This window comes from Botrytis byssoidea (genome assembly GCF_014898295.1).
Source record: "Botrytis byssoidea strain MUCL 94 chromosome Unknown BBYS_040, whole genome shotgun sequence".
Taxonomy (NCBI): Eukaryota; Fungi; Ascomycota; class Leotiomycetes; order Helotiales; family Sclerotiniaceae; genus Botrytis; species Botrytis byssoidea.
The window spans coordinates 175,506-194,628 of NW_024065881.1; the positions used below are offsets into that span (position 1 = coordinate 175,506).

Sequence of the window (19,123 nt, forward strand, 5' to 3'; positions counted from 1 at the left end):
GTAATTATAGTTCTTGTCATTCTCGCTAAACTTCGCAACTGTAAATCTCCCAAAAGTCCACTACCAGATCAAATAACATGAATACAACAGTCTAAAGAAGACACATTCAAGGTTCGCAATTTTCACAACTATATGGAATCTATGAGAGATATTCCACAAGCGAACAAAGCATTTACGGCATGCTCACTAAAATTCATAAGGGACAAAGCCACGCTACCACAGAGCTCCAATTTGCCAATATCTAGTTGAGGTTTAATGGTTTAAGCTACGGTCACTGAAACTCAATCTGGAGCTGACCACTCAACTTGTACTGCTCAAAGAGACTAGCCATAATTTTAGAGAATCTTGGATAATACTAATTCGACTCTTATAGGCTTGATTCTAATACATTCCAGAGATTCATAGCGAAGAGGTTGTCAAGACTATTTAAGATGCTGTGAATACTTTCGCATACGCTTTGTTCAGTTCTCAATGTGATTTGTATTTCGGGGCGTAGCGGAAGAAGCTTATACATCGGATGTTACGAAACTTTTGTTCAGCGTAATGTTGATTATATATTTGTATATAATCATAAAATAACTTTTCCAGGCTAGCCCCTCAGTATTATTAAATATCCAATTTACTGATATTGATACTATATTAAAGTATTTAAGATTCATAAGAGTATAAATACAAAATTTAGATTAAATTATCACATTTCAGGATTATCTTCTACATAATTCAAAAGATAGTCCAGCAGAAGATACACTTTATTAATTCTTATTTTCCCCTATCAATACAACTTCCAGATGCGTGGCTTGAGTTCGTTGCAAATAATCTCATAAAGCAGCTAAAGTTCAGACTCGAAAACTTTAACTCCAGTCAACTTCAACCATTCATCGAAGCCACCTTCACAGGCAAGCTCGACAAATTGAAAGAGTTGCTTGCCAATATAAATAACTTCGCCGAGAAGAACGTTCAGGCTCTTTTGGCCGCAGCGGCACGGAAGTTTCAAACACCTATCGTTGATTTCCTCCTCTCGACATTTCCGTCTATCCCTGTCGAAGACGAAGTTATCGAGCAGCCGTCTACGTACGATCCACAGACCTCTTTTCGGTTCTTCTTTCCAACGGTCCAGCATACATCAATCGCCAATTCGACGAACGGGGTACGCACATTACATCAGCTTGTATGTCTAGACAACCACTTAAACAGCCACTTGAGTTTTTGGAGTTTTCGTTGAAGGCAGGCGCAGATCCAGCTCAGAACCCAGATTTTGCTCTTCCTCAGTTGATAAGCGTAGCAGGGTTCTATGGCGACATTAGAGTCCCAGAGGCTTTGTTGAAGTATGGCGCAAGCGTGGAGGGCTTTGATCAGGAGATCGAGGCCGCGTTGAAGTAGGAGAACTGGCCCATTGTGAGGTTTCTCATGGAGCGCAAAGAGGAATCTAAGGCGAGAAAGTGAAAAAAAAAGAAAAAAAATATATAACTAGGAGGTCGTTCAGGGTCTTGCTACTAGAATATCATATACCTCATACCTCTTTTTCGAACAGTGTGATCGATCGATATCAATGGTGATCAATAGAGCAGGCTCGATCATCATTCATTTACTTCTTCTCTACTTTGTACCTTGGAGCAGTGTAGGCAATAATATACTACAGTAAAACTGTAGCACGTATTAGCATATTGATATTGCAGTTAGTACATATAGAAAAAAGGCTATACCACTCTCATATATATTCATATATTTAAAGAATACTAACAATATATTGAATTCTATACCACATACATACATATTTCGAAAAAACTCGATACGCACCACTAAACTAACCTGTATACGAAATACGGGAAATACTATTGCCTACACTGCCTTGGAGCTCCCGAATTGAATATTTCCTCAAACATAAAGCACGTTTTCTTTTCCACATCAGAATTGAAGAACACATAAACATATCATGGCCCAGAATATTAATGAATTGAAAAAACTGATGAATAATAAATCTCCCTTAACTTTATGAAAAAATGACCTCTCGAGTCGGAGAAAAACTGTCGTTTCACGTGACCTGTGAGAATTCACGGAAACAGGGGGGTGGATCTGCACTAGGTAAGACTCATTTTCTCCATATCCTTTATCGAATCATATCGGAGCTCAACTATCCATCCAGGTGGAGCTCCGTTAGAATCCTTCGCATAATTTGACTAAGAACCAACCAATGAATCCCCTCAAGTCAAGTATTGCCTACGTTCTATTGGTCATATCGCGGTTGATGTTCTTCATCACGACGTTCTCTGTAAAGCTTCATAGAACTAGATGCAGACAAGTATGAGACACTACATCTTGCTTTCAATCAATTCGGTCGTATTGCCCCTGTTCCACATAGTCTCGAGATGCATGCTCATGGCTATAAAGATGGGAGTCAGTCTCTAAACGACGACTTCTCTTTTCTCATATATTCAACATCTATTCAATAGAGCACACAATCATTATGACTGATAATACAAACATGGCTCATCAAATCTCAAGAATTAGCATTTGCGTTGCACTTGGTATCTCTTTAGCGACAGCTTCTGTTCTGCCAAAGGATAGTCAAGTTAGTAATTCGACCAAACAATGGACCTTCGATGAAGTGTGTACACCCTATGACTCCTTCCCCAGACAGAAAAGACTACCATGCAAACTCTTACTAATTCAGTATCTTCTAGATTCCAGCTTCAACTGATCTCATTTGGTATCCATGCTTTTGGAACTATTCTTGTGCCATGTTGGATGTGAACTGCCCTCTAAAAACATAATTCTGACTGCCGGAAGTTGACTTTCTAAACTGCAGGTTCCTCTTGATCATTCCAAACCAAATGGAACGCGCGCTTCGGTTCCATTAATCATGATAGCCGCCCAGAGTAATTCAACTGATGGCGAATATCAAGGAATGCTCCTCACTAATCCGGGTATATTTCCTATTCCTTTATCTTCTCTTTCTACGTGATGATTGACATTCAGGTTTTCTAGGTGGTCCTGGTAATGCAGGTGTTGATTTTCTCCTCGAAGATGGATACTTAGTTCTACTTCCGGTGGTAGGAAAAAACTATGACATTGTAGCATTTGATCCCAGAGGAATGGGTCGTAGTATTCCGCTCGCGGATTGTTCATCTTCCAGTTCATCAAAACTTCGTCGACGAAATTTCGGGCTTTCGGGACCGGAACTAGATACTTTTTATTGGACTGAAGAATTTCAAACTGCACTACAGTTTGGGGCGGAATGCAATGCAACAATGGGAGGATCTGGTGAGGCTGGACCGCACATGTCTACAGCAGTCCTTGCTGCAGATATGCTTAGTATTGTTGATGCTTTTGCTAAGACTGAACGTGGTCAAGATGTCAGCTCGTCATCTTCGCTCAACTATTGGGGCTTTAGTTACGGATCCTTCATTGGTGAAACCTTTGCATCGATGTACCCAGATCGAGTTGGCCGTTTTGCAATTGACGGTATGTTGGATATAAGCTTCCAAATTCCAAGCACTAATCTATTCCAGGTGTTGTCGATCCCGAGGATTATATTTCTGGAACGGAACTGATGGATATTTACTTGGAGGATGCCGTCATTGACTCTTTCTTCACATATTGTCATTTGGCTGGTCCCTCACTCTGTGAATTCTACACAGGTAATAGTTCTGAAGACATCCGTCATCGCTTCGAAAACATTTTCCTTCCACTCAACGCTTCATACGCTTTGGCCCAAAACTGGACAAATGCCACCACCATTCAACAATCTCTCGAATTCATCAAATCTACAGTCAGATTGACAGCCTATACACCTATCGAATCTTATCCCATCCTCGCTACTCAGCTCGTCGCGTACGAAGCCACCCTCTCAAACTTGACTGTCGCCGCAATCGAAGCTGCGAGTAATATTGGCACCACAACACCTAATATTACAGGAACTGTTCCTCAACTGACCGAATGGTTTATTGGTGCATTCTGTGGGGAAATTCCTTCAGTTTATGGAAATACATACGAAGAACTCAAACCACATATCGACACGATCGAAGAGGAAAGCTTCTTGACTGGAGAAATATGGGCTACGACTCTGGTGCTATGCTCAGGATGGCCTATCACTGCATCTTGGAGATATGCTGGTAAGTATAAATGCTGCAATTAATTATCTTTGGCTGATCATTATAGGTCCCTTTGGTGGTGATACAAAGAATCCTATTTTGTTTATCAGTAATACCCTCGATCCAGCTACTCCTATTGAGAAGTAAGTCCTCTCTTCCTTTGAAATCATTGCAAAATTGACCGGCATCTTTTTACAGTAGTCAAAGATGGGCACCAAGATTCAAGGATGCTCAAATCCTCACAATAGAAGCTATCGGTGTAAGTCTTCCCAACTCTTCTCCATATCAGGTTCCTCTAATTATTATAGCACACTTCGATGGCGGCCAACAATTCTTGTGCAAATGAGAAGATTTATCGTTTCTTTCAAACTGGGAATCTACCAGGCCGTGATTCAAGATGCGCTGTAGAAGCTGGCCCGTTTGGGGTTACTCCTGAGAGGTCGGTTATTATTGAAAAAGATGATTGTTAGAGTGAGCGTTGCAAGATTACCATTGGGATTCATTTGGATCTTTTGATAATTGGTTCTTTTCTTCATTTCAATTTCTTAGAATTGGAAGAAAAGATTGAGGGTATCGATATCCTTGTTTCTCTCACCAGTGGTATACTCTGACAATTTATGGAAGTGAAAATACCATCTTTATCTATTACGTTCACATTTCATGCCACTTCAGCGTCTTTTTCTAATCTCTGTAACCTTTTCAATACACAGTGTATCTTTTTGGGTGAATCACACACTTCTAACATGAAATGTTCTAGAACTAGGATTCTCCATTCTCGAGGCAGGCTTTGACTGGCATGTACTTAGTATGACTGGAGGAGACCGAACAGTCTAGCATATTCAATTGTTCAAAGAGAACATTCAAAGTCTCTAAAGATATTTAGTTCTAAACAGAGCTCGTATATATCTAATGAAATGTGTTTTGCTGGATTTCTAATGTTAATTTTAATTTCACGGTGCATCATCATGCTAAGTGCAGCACGAGTAGCATGCCACCCGACCAGCAGCAATAGCTTTCGCTTCTAGTCGATATGTTTATTACTTGTTACTCATGATCTATCCTGATGTCACTTGTGGTTGCTGATTATCTGAATGTTACTCTTTTCATTATGAGAATGTTATCTCAAAGATCCATCACCATGATGTGTCTTCCACAAATCTACAACCCCGAATATCTTATCGCCCACTCACACCCACACTCACATCCAACACTCAGACAGTCAACTCTCTAACTCCGCCTCGAACCTTTTTAGAAATTCCACTGATAACCACACGCACTCGTACTAGCATACCCCTGAAACCTCAGCTCCGCATTCGCTATCGCTTCATCCCTCTCCGAACGATTGCTATAGATCTCCTTGCGCTGCACACACACACAATCCTTAAACTCGAAATTCTTCGGAGCATAAGGCAGAATGGCCCTACAATATCCAGTGAGACGGTTCCGATTAAACGTTTTCTCCAACCTCTCTCTATCCTTATCTACTACCCTACCGCTCTCCCCTCCAGTGTCACCCTCACCACACCATCCCACTCCCTCTCCACTCAAACCCCCATACCCTCTAAACCCACCCAAAGCAACCTTCTCAATACTATCCCAGAAACCAAAAATCCCCATCAAAAAGAACGGCGCAAGATGTACTCCCCCCAAAAGACACACATCTGCTCCTGACTTTCCCTTCGCTAACTCTCTATTCATATATCTCCACCACCTCGCACCTTTCTCCCACTTCTCACTCGCAATTTCATCCTGCATCTTCGCAATCTTCGGCAATATCGGCTTATGAAAAGCTTCCATCTGATAGAGTCCCGTTTCCGCGCTCTTGACTTCCATTTCGTAATCCTCGCATCGAAATGCATCATCTCCTTTGCCTATCGCCTTGAACTGCGTGTCCCATGACTTCCAGCTCTGTGCGGAGAACATGACGGAATGTTCTTGTTGGAGAGCGAGGATGAAGAGATGATATTGAGTTATGAGTTTTATGTCGGCGTAGGGTTTGTCGAGACAGAATGCATGAGTACAATTGGAGGGATCGTAGACACCGATTCGGGAGGCATTTTCGGGGAGGGAAAGGAAATTGCGGATTTGGAGGAGGGCGATTTGGATGTGTTGTTGGATGGAGGTGAGATCTTTGGAACAGGCTAACACGGCGAGAATGAGATGTGTATGAGCGATAACTGATCGGTGGTCAGTAGGTTGAGAAGTGAGAACACGGGCAGTAGTTGAGCATTCGATGTGATGGAATGGAGAAAAAATCGACAAAGATATTCACGAATGAGAATGATATATCAAAGCTTTCATTAACATAATAGACTTTCCAACTCACAAAGATATCCATGTTCCTCAATTTGAAAAAGCAAATCATTACATTTCTCATAACATATCGCTGCTTGTTGTGTATCATATGAGAGCTTATATGAGGCGTTGATCTGATGCGTCAATTAGGATTACTATCATGGATTCCACTTGCTCATCTCAGACCGACAAATATTAGACAGATCGAAAAGTCGAGATGAAAGAATAAACATGAGTATCTGATGGGCAACTTACTTCTTCAACCATACCTATGTAGTCGATCACAGGCCATTGCGTCTGCATCCTGAGTATTGTAAGCAAAGAGATACGCTTTAGTTGAATGCTAGACGGTGCTTGTCTTTAGAAAAGCAAAAGAAAATACTGTCAGTGCGTTGTAAATTAATTCGGGAGAAAATGTATGATCTTTTCTCAAAGGCAAGTAGACGAGCGAGTGGGTGATTTCCTGGCAATAAATATAATTGATAGCCTTGAATGTACGGACACATTATTACGAAGACTTGAGTGAATCAACCGTATGCATTTTTGGAGAGGGGTAGTCAACCAATATGTAAATTGTGAAAGTGAATATCCTCAAGGCGGAAATTACTGGCCCGAAGATTGAGAAACATCAGACGAGAGTCCCTATGCTTAACGAAAAACATCATCTTTTCTCGAATGCCAACTTCAGTGGCTCTAGTATCAACAAGATTCTTACCCTATTCTTCCTGATCAATCCTCCCACGAGAGTTCAATGCCCTAATATCAACTTCCTCTCTCCCTACGTTCGCTTAGTTCTGTAATACCATTTCTACCCTTTTGCAAGTCTCCTCCACTACTAGAAAATAAACTTTCATTTCACTTTTCTTGCCAGTCCTTCGTAGAGCATGGATACAATCACGTTCAATGTGGTGATGAGAGGATAGAAATTGGAAAGTCACTTAATTGCCAAGCAATTTGACCTTTCTAGAGCCTCAAGGGTATCCGCTATAAGGAGACTAGAAGAGGAAAGGAAGTAGGAATGAGAGGAGGGTAATGAGACAGGACAATATAACAGCGATTATACATTGGCACCAAATAATGTAATGACATTTATTGTGTTTTTCATTTCTGTTGTAAACTCTGATATCTAAAACAAATTGTACCAAGGCTATGTTCATACGTATATGAGACATTGATTTACTTATGTGTAATTCCTTCCACAGGAATTCTGTCAGCTCCTGCTTCCTCCACAACAGTATGCACATTTACTTCCTCCTTCATAAATGGGAAGGTCAAAACCTCCTTAATACTGTAGTTATCGGTTAAGAACATGACCAGACGATCAATCCCCATACCCCAACCAGCTGTTGGTGGTAAACCAAACTCTAGTGCTCTGACGAAGTTCTCATCGATCAATTGAGCTTCATCATCACCTTGATCCTTCTGTCTAGCTTGCTCTTCGAACCTGAGACGTTGCTCAAATGGATCATTCAACTCAGTATATGCGTTGACGATCTCCTTCTTGCAAACAAATGCCTCGAAACGTTCACACAAACCAGGCTTGCTACGGTGGTGCTTAGCGAGTGGTGACATCATTTTTGGGTGCTCAGTGATGAAAGTTGGGTTAATGCAGGTTTCTTCGATAAATTCACCAACAAGCTTATCAAGCATACGGGCATTTGTGAGTGGAGGTGAGCATTCAACCTTCATCTTCTTGAGAACTCTCTTGAAGAACTCATTAGATTCGTCGGTGTGCAATTCATCCGCAGGTGGGAACTTCTCTCCGGTTGCTTCCTCAAGAGCTGGAATCATCTCAATACGCTTCCAAGGGGCAGCCCAGTTGACTTCATATTCTTCTCCGTGTTGAGTGTGGAACTTGGTAGTTGTGCCTCCAGTGATGTGCTTGACAAGACCAGAGACCAATTCTTCGGTCATGTCCATGGTATCATAAACATCGGCATATGCCATATAGAACTCACAGGTTGTGAATTCAGGGTTGTGTGTAAGATCGATACCTTCGTTACGGAATTGACGTCCCATCTCGTAAACACGGTTCATTCCACCAACAACAAGCATCTTAAGGTAAAGTTCTGGAGCAATACGCATGAACATATCCATGTTAAGGTCATTGTGGTGAGTCTTGAATGGCTTGGCTGTGGCACCTCCAGCAATTGAATTCATCATAGGAGTCTCCACTTCCTTGAAATCCCTCGAGTTGAAGTAATTGCGAATATATGCAGTTATGTCGGAACGAGTCATGAGAACCTTTCGGCTAGTGTCATTCATGATCAAATCAAGATATCTCTGGCGATGTCTCTTTTCGTGATCTTTGAATCCGTAGTACTCATCTGGAAGTTGTTGTACACAAGGGGTGAGCAAAATAATCTCTGTCGCAAAGATCGAAAGTTCTCCCTCTTCTCCCTTCTCAATCTTGTTCTTTGGTGCAGTTCGTCCTGGGTACCCAACAATACCAATAACATCTCCACGACGTAAAGGCTCATGCTGACTTTCAAACGATGGGGCTCCCTCTCTAGACTCCTGGAGTTGGCACATAACTTGAATCTTGGTATCCTCAGACTTGACATCGTAGAAGACAAGCTTGTTTCCCGAAGCACGCTTGTTGTAAATTCTAGCTCCGAGGCGGATCTCCACGTCTTTCTTGTGTTCTCCTGACTTCAAATGACCGAAATCCTTGGCGAAGTTCTGCAAGTTATAGTTCTGCTGGAATTTGTGTACATATGGGTCTGGGGAGTTAGCTTCTTGCTTGTTGTATGCTGCTTGCATCTTCTTGATTTGTCGCGAACGGATCTCGAAATATTGCTACGAATCAATTGTTAGTCAAGATTTACAGTCGAAATCCCGAGAGATAAATACTCTTGGATCCAGATCCTTCTCCTCGGCTTCAGCATTGCTCTTCTTGACCGCGGCTGGTCTTGCTGGAAGAGCAGCAGCTTTCTTTGCTTTTTCTTCTTCCTTTTGTCTCTGCTTCTGTCTCTTCTTCAATTCGGTCTTGGAGACCATCTCTCCAGTGACCTCATCGAGTAGCTTAGCTACGCTTTCCGTTGGTGCCGACATGATTGCGGTTTATACAATTGCGTTGTGAATGAACAAAACAATGGTAAAAAGGTAAAGGAAGGACGTCGATTTATTTACAAAAATTATGGTGGGATGAATTTGGCGGGGTTGAGTCACTTGTTAGTGTGGCTCGCTAGCGTGTGGACGTGAGTCCATTTTATAGCGGCGGGATGAGCCACGAGCTAAAGTGGCATTAAACAACAATAAATCGATCGGTTTATCAAGTCAATCTAGCTAATTTAAGTTACAATATGGATAAGCATTATAGCGGCATCGCAGCAGATGGCTAATGGCTACGGCGGCTCTAGATAATATCTCCAGTTTGAAATAAGATCGTAGATCAAATTTATTTACTCACGCCTTGATGTAAATATGATAAGGGCGACACCAGTATCAAAATCTAGCTCCCCTTGTAAAATTCCACGATTAATCAAATTACCATCATCTGAAGACAATATCTTTAAAATTTATTTTTCAGGCTTGACTAGGGAGTATGTGGCCGAAGAAGTCAATATGATTAGTATCTGTCTAACAGATATGAATATCAATATCAATGAGCATGGTAAAGCAAAGTCTTTTAACTATGAGTACATACAATTTCGATGTATAGATTGTTTCGATCATCAGTCCAAAGCGACTTGGAGAGTATTGTGACTGTTTTACAGCTTCAATATCAAGCTCTAGTACATGCTGCAGGCTATCTCAATCCTTCTAACATCAAGAGTCATGTAAGAATACAACCAAGTATGAATAATACCAAGAGTTGAGATGGAGAGTCATTTTGAGATTTATGTCGAATTTCAGGTTTCCCATTTACGATTTACCTTCTCATTCTAAATCTCTCCTCTCAAGGAGAAACGAAGATCGCTTTTCCTCTCTCTCTTCCCTACCTCTCTGGTAAAACCATACTATTCTGTTATTGCAGGAACAAGCACCCAGTATTCTTTTGCTCTTTTGATATCATGTCTCGATTTATGGACAATTGCGAATATATCATTAATGATACCTAAAAGATATTTAAAGTAAAAACTAGCCATTCGCCTGATTCCATGGGTATCACGCGCTGGATGAATGAACCATATTCCCAAATCAAAAACGTACCCCATTCGTAAGACAAACCAACCCGACATTCCTACCCTTCACATTACATACCACACCTCTGTGTCATATGTCTACACCTCGGACCATAATTGCTATTATATCGTCCCTATCGCTCACTCCAACACATCGTTCCACTCATTGATCAATCTCGCTAAGATTTCTCAAGAACTTAATCCTCGCATGAATTCTCTCATCACCATGTTTTTCCCTAACTCTCTCGTATTCTTCCCCTTTCCTCCTCTCTAACGCATCATCATCTCTTTGAGTCCAGACTCCTGCTAAATCGTCCGGGACCCCGTGTCCCATTTGCAATTGGTTCATGACCGGACTTGCAATATCAAAGTCATAAGTTGATGCCTTCAGAGCTTCGTAGATAATATCTTCGGAATAGCCAAGGGCAATATATTTAGCAAGCTCAATATCAACGATGTCCTGTGAATCTGTTTCCGCTTCCGCTTCCACTTCCGACTCTGCAGATGAATCTCGAGATAGGTCAATAATGGGGCTTGGGGTCCTCTTCCTCCGGACTGGAGTTGGAGATACTGGTGGGGCTTGAGTATCAATGTCTGGGTAATAGAAATCTTGCGTCTCTGGCTCAACCCTGAGTTTTTTTGCTGAAGCTTTCCGAATCAATTCTCGTGGTTTCTTCTGCTGAATACGAAGAATTCTTTCTCGAGCTTCACGATCGCTATCATCCTCACTGCTACCATCATTATCATTCTCGTTAATTTGGTATTTGAGCGGCGATATATGACGGGGTGGCTGTGTAACATTGAAAATATGCTCTGGGGTAGATGGAATCTCTACCTCTTTACCTTTACCCTTATCGGCCCTAACACGCTTAGCTTTACGCTTGGAATTGATTGCTGAAGAATCGCTAAAGTTGGATAACCCATCGGAGTCAATCGCACGCTTCTTGGTTGACATAGTTGAAAATTGCTTAGAATTTTTCAATGGTGGTAGTTCTATACCTTCATCGTCATCCTCTGCATCCCTTTCGTGATCAGAGAACCTTTGAACACTGCAAATAGTTGTATCAGCAAGTTGTGAGGCTATCAAAGTCTCATCTTGCGAGGCTGCGAACATAAGGATACTCTGCGGATCATTTTCTTCTTCGGTTACGACTCTTTCAAATTCGTATAAGATTTCGTCATAACAGCTCCTCAAGTCTCGCGCAGCCTTAGAACGGTTGGCCACAGGGAAGCTTAATTTATCAGCTACCTCTTGCCATCGACTTTCAGCGTTTATCGTTTCAAAGCCGCCAAATACTATAACGATTTGCCAAAGTCTGAAGAGGGAAATTTGTTTTCCGCGGATTCTGGGATTAAAGATTGGTTCTTCTTCATCCTCTTCACAGAATTGTTTTAGGGTTAGCGTGAAGTAGTCCTCTTCGGTCGTCAGCGATTTCATAAAAGGCCTTTGTTCCAAATCAAATTCCTGCGGTGCTGCCTCTGGTGTCTTTAGTTCTTGGTCGACTTTTGCTTTAGCATTACGAGAAGGTGTAACAGAACTTCGAGCAGTGGCTTTTACCGAGACTTCTTTAGACCGGGGCGTAGAATGCTTCGTTCTTGTGGTTACTTCTGGTGTGCTTAATTTCGAATCACCTCTTGATTTAACGTTGCCAGAGGACGTAGCCAAGCCTTCAATAGCAGTTTCTGATGAGGGTTTCTTCTGCTTGTAGGTAGAATGATTTTTTCGTGTTGAGACTTCAGGTGTCTTCGGTTTTGGATCAACTCTTGATTCTGTGTTATGAGGCGTAGCGGAGCTTCTGGCGGTAGCTTTCACCGAGGTTCTCTCCGGCTTTTTGGTAGAATTATTCGTTCGCGCGACATCTTTGGTACTTTTACCACTTGGGGGATCAGAAACTTGCTGAACCGATGGAGATGATACAGACTTAACAGTTGTCTCTGTCTTCTTTTTCCTATTTTTCATCTCTCGGGGGCGAAAGTCTTCATGGAAATAGTTTCGCCATTCTTGAGCAGAATGACGCCCATACTGTATATCTTCATGTAAGTGGAGTTTCTTATAGATTAATAGGTGTCGAGCTTACCTCTTCAGTCCAAAACTCCCAAGCCTCAATCTCTTTAGATGAATCTATGTTACAAATATTCTCAAATGCATCTCGTAGAAGATCGTCATCATCCTTTGTAAAAAGTCCTCCAACCACAACCTTTTCTATCTCTGCCTCGGGGGATGAGGCCCTTGAAACTATTGGTCGGGGTGGTTGAGGCGGCGGTCGAAGGCTCGTGTGTTTTGATGGAGCTGAGGAGGCAGGAACCGGGACTGTTCCACTCGGCACCGCAGATTGTGCGCGTTCATGAGAAACTCTTGTTGCAAGAGGCTTAGCTAGCCCCTTTCTACCAGATTTTGGTTTCCTGCTGGGACATGGTAAATTGTCATCGCGCTTATAATGTAACTTTCCTGCCTCATAAGTGGGCAGAAGGTGCCTCTTCCAATGATCTAGCCAGGATTGATATGTATGATGAGGATACTGCAATAAGTATTAATCTAGGTTCAATGTAAATTATCTGAATATCAGGAAAAAGGTTCCATACCCGTTTTGCTAGTTCAATGTATAATTCGTTACCCTTGATAAATCGTCCCAGACGCTCTCCCTCCAAGACCCATTGGGTCAAGATTCGATCATCCTCCGCTGTAAAAGGTGTGCGCGTAGATTTCGCGGGTTGTGCATGTGCTCGTTCTGATGCTCTTTCTGATGCACCACATCGATATTCTTCCATGTCTACCAATTTCCCAGCCTTCGCAGACTCTTCAATAAACTTCCATGAAATAGAATCTGGTGGCGCATCTTTTCGCGCACCATCTGCGATTATGATCTCGGCGTTTTTTTCGATTTTTTCGACTTCACCTCCATTTGACTGTCGCAATGATTAACATGCTTCTTTCTCCTCCATTTTAAAGACACCCTTACTCTAATTATCTCAACCAATCTCGAGCGCATAGGAACCCGCTGAAGAATAAAGAATTTCATTCCTTCAAAAAGTACTCCTCCGCCCCCAACACCATCATATACCATAGAAGCCATGGCTTTGGCCTTTGCGACTGGAGAGGGATTGTCGGTCGCAAGTCGTTTGAGGAGAGTTAATTTAATCGAAGGGAAAATGTATTAGAGGAAACGTTTGAAACAAGCGAGTGTCCTCAAAATATGCATTGATTTTTATTGATTGTCATTGATTGGCTCCATGCAAGTAAATTCTGGTGTAAAGGATTGTTTCTTGTCGCAAATTATGTGATGTTACCTACTCTTTAACATGAACCTTTGACGCGCTCAGAAAGCCAACACTCCGCGCGCGATCAGCTGATAGCCCCTACAAATGACATCGGGCTTGGCAACGATTACGCACCGAAGCAAAGGCTAATAACTTTGAAACTCTTGATGCTCACGTAAACTGTAATATCATGAATTTCTAGACTGTATTGATTAATTCGCTTTCTTACTTTTACACTCATTTTTTAGAATACAGAAAACAGTTGGTTTTACTCCAAAATGGGTACTGTTCGGAATATTGCAATAGCTGTTCTCATTCTTTCTTTTTTCACATTCGTTGCTTTCTTCGGCAGGCTTCCAGCATTAAGGTATCACCGCTGTTAAATCTCCTTATGTTTCACACACTCACAACTTGATAGGAATACACCAATAGGTATTTTACATCGAGTATTATGGGTACACATTCCTCGTGGTTTTAGAGCTGCAGATGAGAGGTTGTCCAATGGCTGTCTCAGTGCTTCGGTGGGAAGACTGGCTCATACATTATGGAATGATCGTCATCCTGTTGTCATGGTAAGATTGGTTTTCTTTCAACTCGAGAGGGCATGAAGTCAAGTGACTCGTCTATCATTCATCGAGAAGCGTATATCTTCAAGTGGTATGGGTCGAACACATAACAACCTACATCGAAGGACTGGCAATACATGACTTTCTTGCAGTTCGTGGGGCGCTGTTTGTCTCTTATTCGCGGGAATGAAGAGTCCCTAGCCATGCTAACTGAGTCTAAGATATTCTTTATTCTTCTACTTTCTGTATCCGAGATTATGTTCTTGCCTTCAGCGTGGTCATTCATGAGCACGTCTCGCAAAGTAAAGGCAATTATTGCTGTGACATTACCCTATGTCTTCCTCTATCTCGCTGCTTCTTGTGATCCAGGATATATTACACCTTCAAATCACGTCCATCAAATGAGTATTTATCCTTATGACTATACCATTTTCCATCCTGGAAATCCCTGTCGAACATGTCGTCTACTCAAACCTGCCAGATCCAAGCATTGTCATGTTTGTAAACATTGCATCGCAAAGTGCGATCACCATTGTGTCTTCATCAACAATTGCGTTGGTTACAATAACCACCATTGGTTTCTCCTCCTTCTTTTCACGACAGGAAATCTCACCACTTATGCTGTTTACATCGGAAACTCTATTCTTTCCACTTTCATTGTCGCCGTATATCCAGACTGGTCTTTTCTAGGATTCGGCTTTACCTGGTCTCGTTACTTCTCAATTTGGGGATGGGCACTGCAAGAACATACCCGAATTGGTTCCATAACTCTCTTATGTTTCCTCATCACCCCCTTAGTCTATGGGCTTTTTCTCTTTCACATATATTTAATTTGGTGCGGCACCACCACCAACGAAAGTCAGAAATGGTCCGACTGGGATATCGAGATGGGCGAGGGTTATGTTTTCAAACGCGCTCTCTCCGAAAACAGAGAGAAAAATTTACGAATAGAACCACCGTGGACACATTGGCCAGCAGAAAGTCAACAGATAGTTTTGCGTACAGCCGATGGACAGGATCCTGTCGGAGCAATCGGAGATGGAGAATGGCAACGTGTATGGAGTTTGAAGGATGTTGAGAACTTATATGATATTGGATTTGTAGACAATCTCAAAGATGTATTTGTTGGGCGGCAGGGTGTGTATCAAGTACCAGATAGAGAGGCCGATGTGCCGTTGGAGGAACCGATGGTGAGAACTTCCGAGCCAACGAACACTTGTTTTACTCTCATGTCCTTGAGATTCTATAGAATCTATTCATTATAGGCTAGATTCTAACCATTCTAAACTAGATTCTATAATGGAGAGAGGGTGGATTCTATAACAGAAGGATAGATTCTATAGGAGGTGGGTAGATTTTAGTCATTTTAGACTAAAAAGGAGAATAGATTTTAGCTATTTGATATTAGATTCTATGAATATAATATTATTTTCCTTTAATTTCCTTTGATTTTTTTTTGATTTTTTTCTTTCAAAAGATTGTTATAAGCTAAAATCTATTATAAAATCTATTATAAAATCTAAAGAGTATGAAACTAAATCATCTCTTAATTTTAGAGCACGAAAATAATTAAATCGTTCTGAGGGTATGGGAGTAATTTGTCATTATAATTATAATCTTTCTGACCTACAAATTTCACTTCTTTCTTTCTTCCTTCTTACGTTAGTACATTCCAATCAATCACTCTACCTTATTATATCGTCAGCACTTTAATGGCAGCCCTGAAGCTTTTTGAACAAACCCATTATTATGACCTGCAAGTCAATGGACACCAAATTTCACCTCAAATGCCTAGGTAGATTGAACAAGTCAAATACTTCCAATCTAAATCTTCAAAATATACCTCACCAAATTCTACTCAAGAACAAACATCCCCCCCTCCCAACCATACGATCTGCCCAAACGTCTCCCCATTCTCCTCGCCGTGCGAAACGCAATTTTCCCCGAAGGATGCGGTTCATGAAACTGAATACTCCGCTCAACATCCAATTTCGTAGGCGTAAACTGCCATACCGAACCGTACTGTTTTTCAGCCGCAAAGCCCGTAGATGTCATTGCGTAGAGGAAATCCGCCCAGGGAATTTCGCCCGGGAGATCATTGAGAGATGGTTGCCAGAAGAGAACTTTGAAGACTTTGATTGCTCGGGCTTTGAGCTTGAATGTTGTTTGAGAATCCGGAGTTGCTGCTGTTGCTAATGTAGTTTGAGATTTGATAGTAATCGCTGGACCGCGAGTCTTGGGCTTTGACTTTGGTTGTGGAGCAACAAATTTAGGAGCATCGTCGGAGTCAAATTGTGGTATTGGAGAGGCTTCATCGCGACCAGTTCTTTCCTGAGATTTAGTTTTTGGTACCTTTATTGGCTCGACCCATTCAGGTGTCCGCTCTAGCGGACGCACGGCGGTACAAATATGCTTGACAGCCTGAGTTAATGTTTGACCAGTGTTTCTTTGGTAGACCTCGTCCATTTTCTGCCAAAACTCGTCCAAGTTATATTCAGCTTTCCTCATGCTCTCCGTATTCTGTTGGTTTCTTCGTTTATCCGATGGATAATGGAAGCGTCCCTCGGCTGGAGATCCGAATTTAGCTAAGCCGGTAGCTTTGAGATGGCGATCCATGCTGGCAAGTAAACTGAGCTGCTTAGGAAACTCCTTCTCAATCTGATCTTTATGCTCTACCATCGCATTATCGTAACCAGCAGCCCATGGCAGATATATGTCCAGTTCATGATAGATCCGCGAGATGAGACCAAGATCAGAAAAGATTCGTGTAACCAGAGCCGAAAATTTTGCTTTTTCTTTTGGATCACGTTCAATTCTGCTTTCAATTTCATCTACTAGTGTAGGTAGGGTCATGAGGAGAAGCTGCTGGTCATTCCAGAGACTGTTGAAAAGCCACATCATCTCATCCTGTCCTCCTTTACTCCGAACTTGGATCATTGTAGAACCTGGTACTTGTGGCTCACGAACGAATTTTGAACGATATGGTGGCGATGCTGGAACTGCCATCTTCAAATTTCTTATTGGGCCTTTCGCCATCTGGCTTAGCGTATATCTCAGCGTCAACAATGCCTTCATGTATTCTGATGGTAATTGCTTTTTTGGTGTAATTTTAGACGCATACTTCTTCTGCAGAAAGGCCAAGTGCTTGAGTTGCTGAGCGACGTTCTCCCATACGATCAAAGCACCATACGCATCGGAGACAACGTTTCCAATGACATATTCCCAGAAAAGTGGTCTATCAAGCGTAGGATGTCGGTTTCCAAAGGTGTCAAGCAATTTTTCCTGTCTATGTTCGCTCCAGTCACCCAAAACTTCGGCAAAATAGCCAGGATCTTCTCTCAAGTCTCGAATATAATCCTCAGCACTCATTCGTCTTGCCTCAACGATGGCCTGGAGACGACTGAAATCGAGTTTGGAAGGTAGGCGGTAAGGCGCTTCTGCAGCTACAGCTGCAATGGTCGACCAATCCGAACCATCTGTGAGTTGAGGCGGTTCTGGCTTGATCGATGCCTTGGTGATCAAAGAATCAGCATCAATGTCGTGGAGCAGTGCCTCACAGCACTTTACTAGCAGATCTAGTAGTCTTTGTTGTATTTCCAAGATCATGAGTCCCGATCCTGGTAGGTGTGCAAGGCCAGCGAATGTGTCCATCATAGCATCTTCATCTTCATCCCAAGAAATAAGACGACCGTAAGTTTGGACTGTTTCTCCCTCAAGCAGCATAGTATGAACATTAAGAAAAGCTGGCATGGTGGCAGCACTAACACGGCCGAGCTGCGTGGCTTCAAAATCCGTATGTGCGAAGACGTGAGGTGGATGCCGGCCTCTAGAGTTGATTAAAAGAAGAAAGGTTTTCCCTCTAACCAAATCTTCCACGTTGAGATATGGCCATAGATACGCTTCCCTGTGCTTTGTACCGTTGGTTTTCAGCTGACTTCCCTCCTTAATCAATGCCTCAAAATCCGGACGATGAGTCGCAGACATTCCTGGCCATGCTTGTAAGATAATTTTAGATCGATGAGCTTTTGATTTCTTCATCCATCGTTTTCGTATGACATCCTCATGCCTCTCCAATATCTGTCTTAGTCTATTCCAATAAGACAACACCTCGGTAGATCGTTCTTTGGCCTCTTGTCGAACCTTTTCTGGAGTAGGCAGAGATGACGGTGCAGGTAGACCCAAAGCTCCATAGTCTCCTGATGTAAACTGCTTCATTTGGTCATCGTCAAGGTGTGGAAGTGATTCTGAAGGTCCTGAAAGTCCGAGAGCTCCAAGATCTCCACTCAAAAATCTGTCAATAACATCTTTTGAGAAAGCCATTTTGCTTGCGTTTTGGGCACGCAATACGAAAAGAGCAAGGCCACTCAAATAAATCCACTCGATTATTGGATGATTGGAAACACTCGTTGTTTTTTTCGGTTTATGATGTGAAATGATATGAAGTAGGATTGGAATGCAACTTGGAAGTCCACTTGTTCATTTTGATCAACTTTATCAGAAATTTAAGTTTTATCGCGTAATGGAAAGTTTGATAGTTTGAAATCAAAAGACATAGCAGTGGATGGGGTGTTTGCGAGCATCGTTCTCTTCTCCATCACTTTTCAAACTCTGTATATATTCTATAAATTTGTTTCCCAATCATCAAATAACCACATCCGAATTAGTGTAGGGGTTAACATAACTCGCTTTCAGTATTACCTGATATAGAACCGAGTAGCCCCGGGTTCGATTCCCGGATTCGGAATTGTTGTTTTGCAATTTTTGTGTCTATTTTCATTTTTTACTC

The 19,123-nt window shown here is 42.0% G+C and overlaps 7 protein-coding genes across 7 annotated transcripts; 3 read left to right on the forward strand and 4 right to left on the reverse strand.

The window, feature by feature from the left end:
- Positions 1-788: 788 nt before the first annotated feature.
- On the forward strand, positions 789-1,380 carry EAE97_011703 (uncharacterized protein; the record flags this gene model as incomplete). Its single annotated transcript, XM_038882218.1, has 3 exons — positions 789-801; positions 897-1,168; positions 1,195-1,380. The coding sequence occupies 3 exons, from the start codon at positions 789-791 to the stop codon at positions 1,378-1,380; spliced, it is 471 nt and encodes a 156-aa protein (XP_038726966.1).
- A 1,084-nt stretch (positions 1,381-2,464) lies between these two features.
- On the forward strand, positions 2,465-4,561 carry EAE97_011704 (uncharacterized protein; the record flags this gene model as incomplete). The annotated part of the gene is made up of 8 exons (XM_038882219.1): positions 2,465-2,605; positions 2,682-2,747; positions 2,807-2,924; positions 2,986-3,462; positions 3,510-4,112; positions 4,159-4,234; positions 4,290-4,350; positions 4,400-4,561. 8 exons carry the CDS (start codon positions 2,465-2,467, stop codon positions 4,559-4,561), a joined length of 1,704 nt encoding a protein of 567 aa, XP_038726967.1.
- A 778-nt stretch (positions 4,562-5,339) lies between these two features.
- On the reverse strand, positions 5,340-6,689 carry EAE97_011705 (uncharacterized protein; the record flags this gene model as incomplete). The annotated part of the gene is made up of 3 exons (XM_038882220.1): positions 5,340-6,268; positions 6,418-6,520; positions 6,642-6,689. 3 exons carry the CDS (start codon positions 6,687-6,689, stop codon positions 5,340-5,342), a joined length of 1,080 nt encoding a protein of 359 aa, XP_038726968.1.
- Positions 6,690-7,562: 873 nt separating this feature from the next.
- On the reverse strand, positions 7,563-9,440 carry EAE97_011706 (uncharacterized protein; the record flags this gene model as incomplete). Its single annotated transcript, XM_038882221.1, has 2 exons — positions 7,563-9,185; positions 9,240-9,440. The coding sequence occupies 2 exons, from the start codon at positions 9,438-9,440 to the stop codon at positions 7,563-7,565; spliced, it is 1,824 nt and encodes a 607-aa protein (XP_038726969.1).
- A 1,236-nt stretch (positions 9,441-10,676) lies between these two features.
- On the reverse strand, positions 10,677-13,587 carry EAE97_011707 (uncharacterized protein; the record flags this gene model as incomplete). Its single annotated transcript, XM_038882222.1, has 4 exons — positions 10,677-12,536; positions 12,592-13,032; positions 13,097-13,420; positions 13,474-13,587. 4 exons carry the CDS (start codon positions 13,585-13,587, stop codon positions 10,677-10,679), a joined length of 2,739 nt encoding a protein of 912 aa, XP_038726970.1.
- Positions 13,588-13,979: 392 nt separating this feature from the next.
- EAE97_011708 (uncharacterized protein) lies at positions 13,980-15,763 on the forward strand. The gene is made up of 3 exons (XM_038882223.1): positions 13,980-14,138; positions 14,190-14,343; positions 14,559-15,763. Exons 1-3 carry the CDS (start codon positions 14,050-14,052, stop codon positions 15,600-15,602), a joined length of 1,287 nt encoding a protein of 428 aa, XP_038726971.1. The 5' UTR covers positions 13,980-14,049; the 3' UTR covers positions 15,603-15,763.
- A 428-nt stretch (positions 15,764-16,191) lies between these two features.
- On the reverse strand, positions 16,192-18,657 carry EAE97_011709 (uncharacterized protein; the record flags this gene model as incomplete). The annotated part of the gene is made up of 1 exon (XM_038882224.1): positions 16,192-18,657. The coding sequence occupies one exon, from the start codon at positions 18,655-18,657 to the stop codon at positions 16,192-16,194; it is 2,466 nt and encodes an 821-aa protein (XP_038726972.1).
- Between the last annotated feature and the right edge of the window lie 466 nt (positions 18,658-19,123).

Coding starts and splice junctions, on each gene's coding strand:
- EAE97_011708 (XM_038882223.1), top strand. CDS start 14,050: ATGGGTACTGTTCGGAATATTGCAATAGCTGTTCTCATTCTTTCTTTT. Junction 14,139..14,189: donor GGCAGGCTTCCAGCATTAAG/GTATCACCGCTG, acceptor ACAACTTGATAG/GAATACACCAATAGGTATTT. Junction 14,344..14,558: donor ATCGTCATCCTGTTGTCATG/GTAAGATTGGTT, acceptor ACTGAGTCTAAG/ATATTCTTTATTCTTCTACT.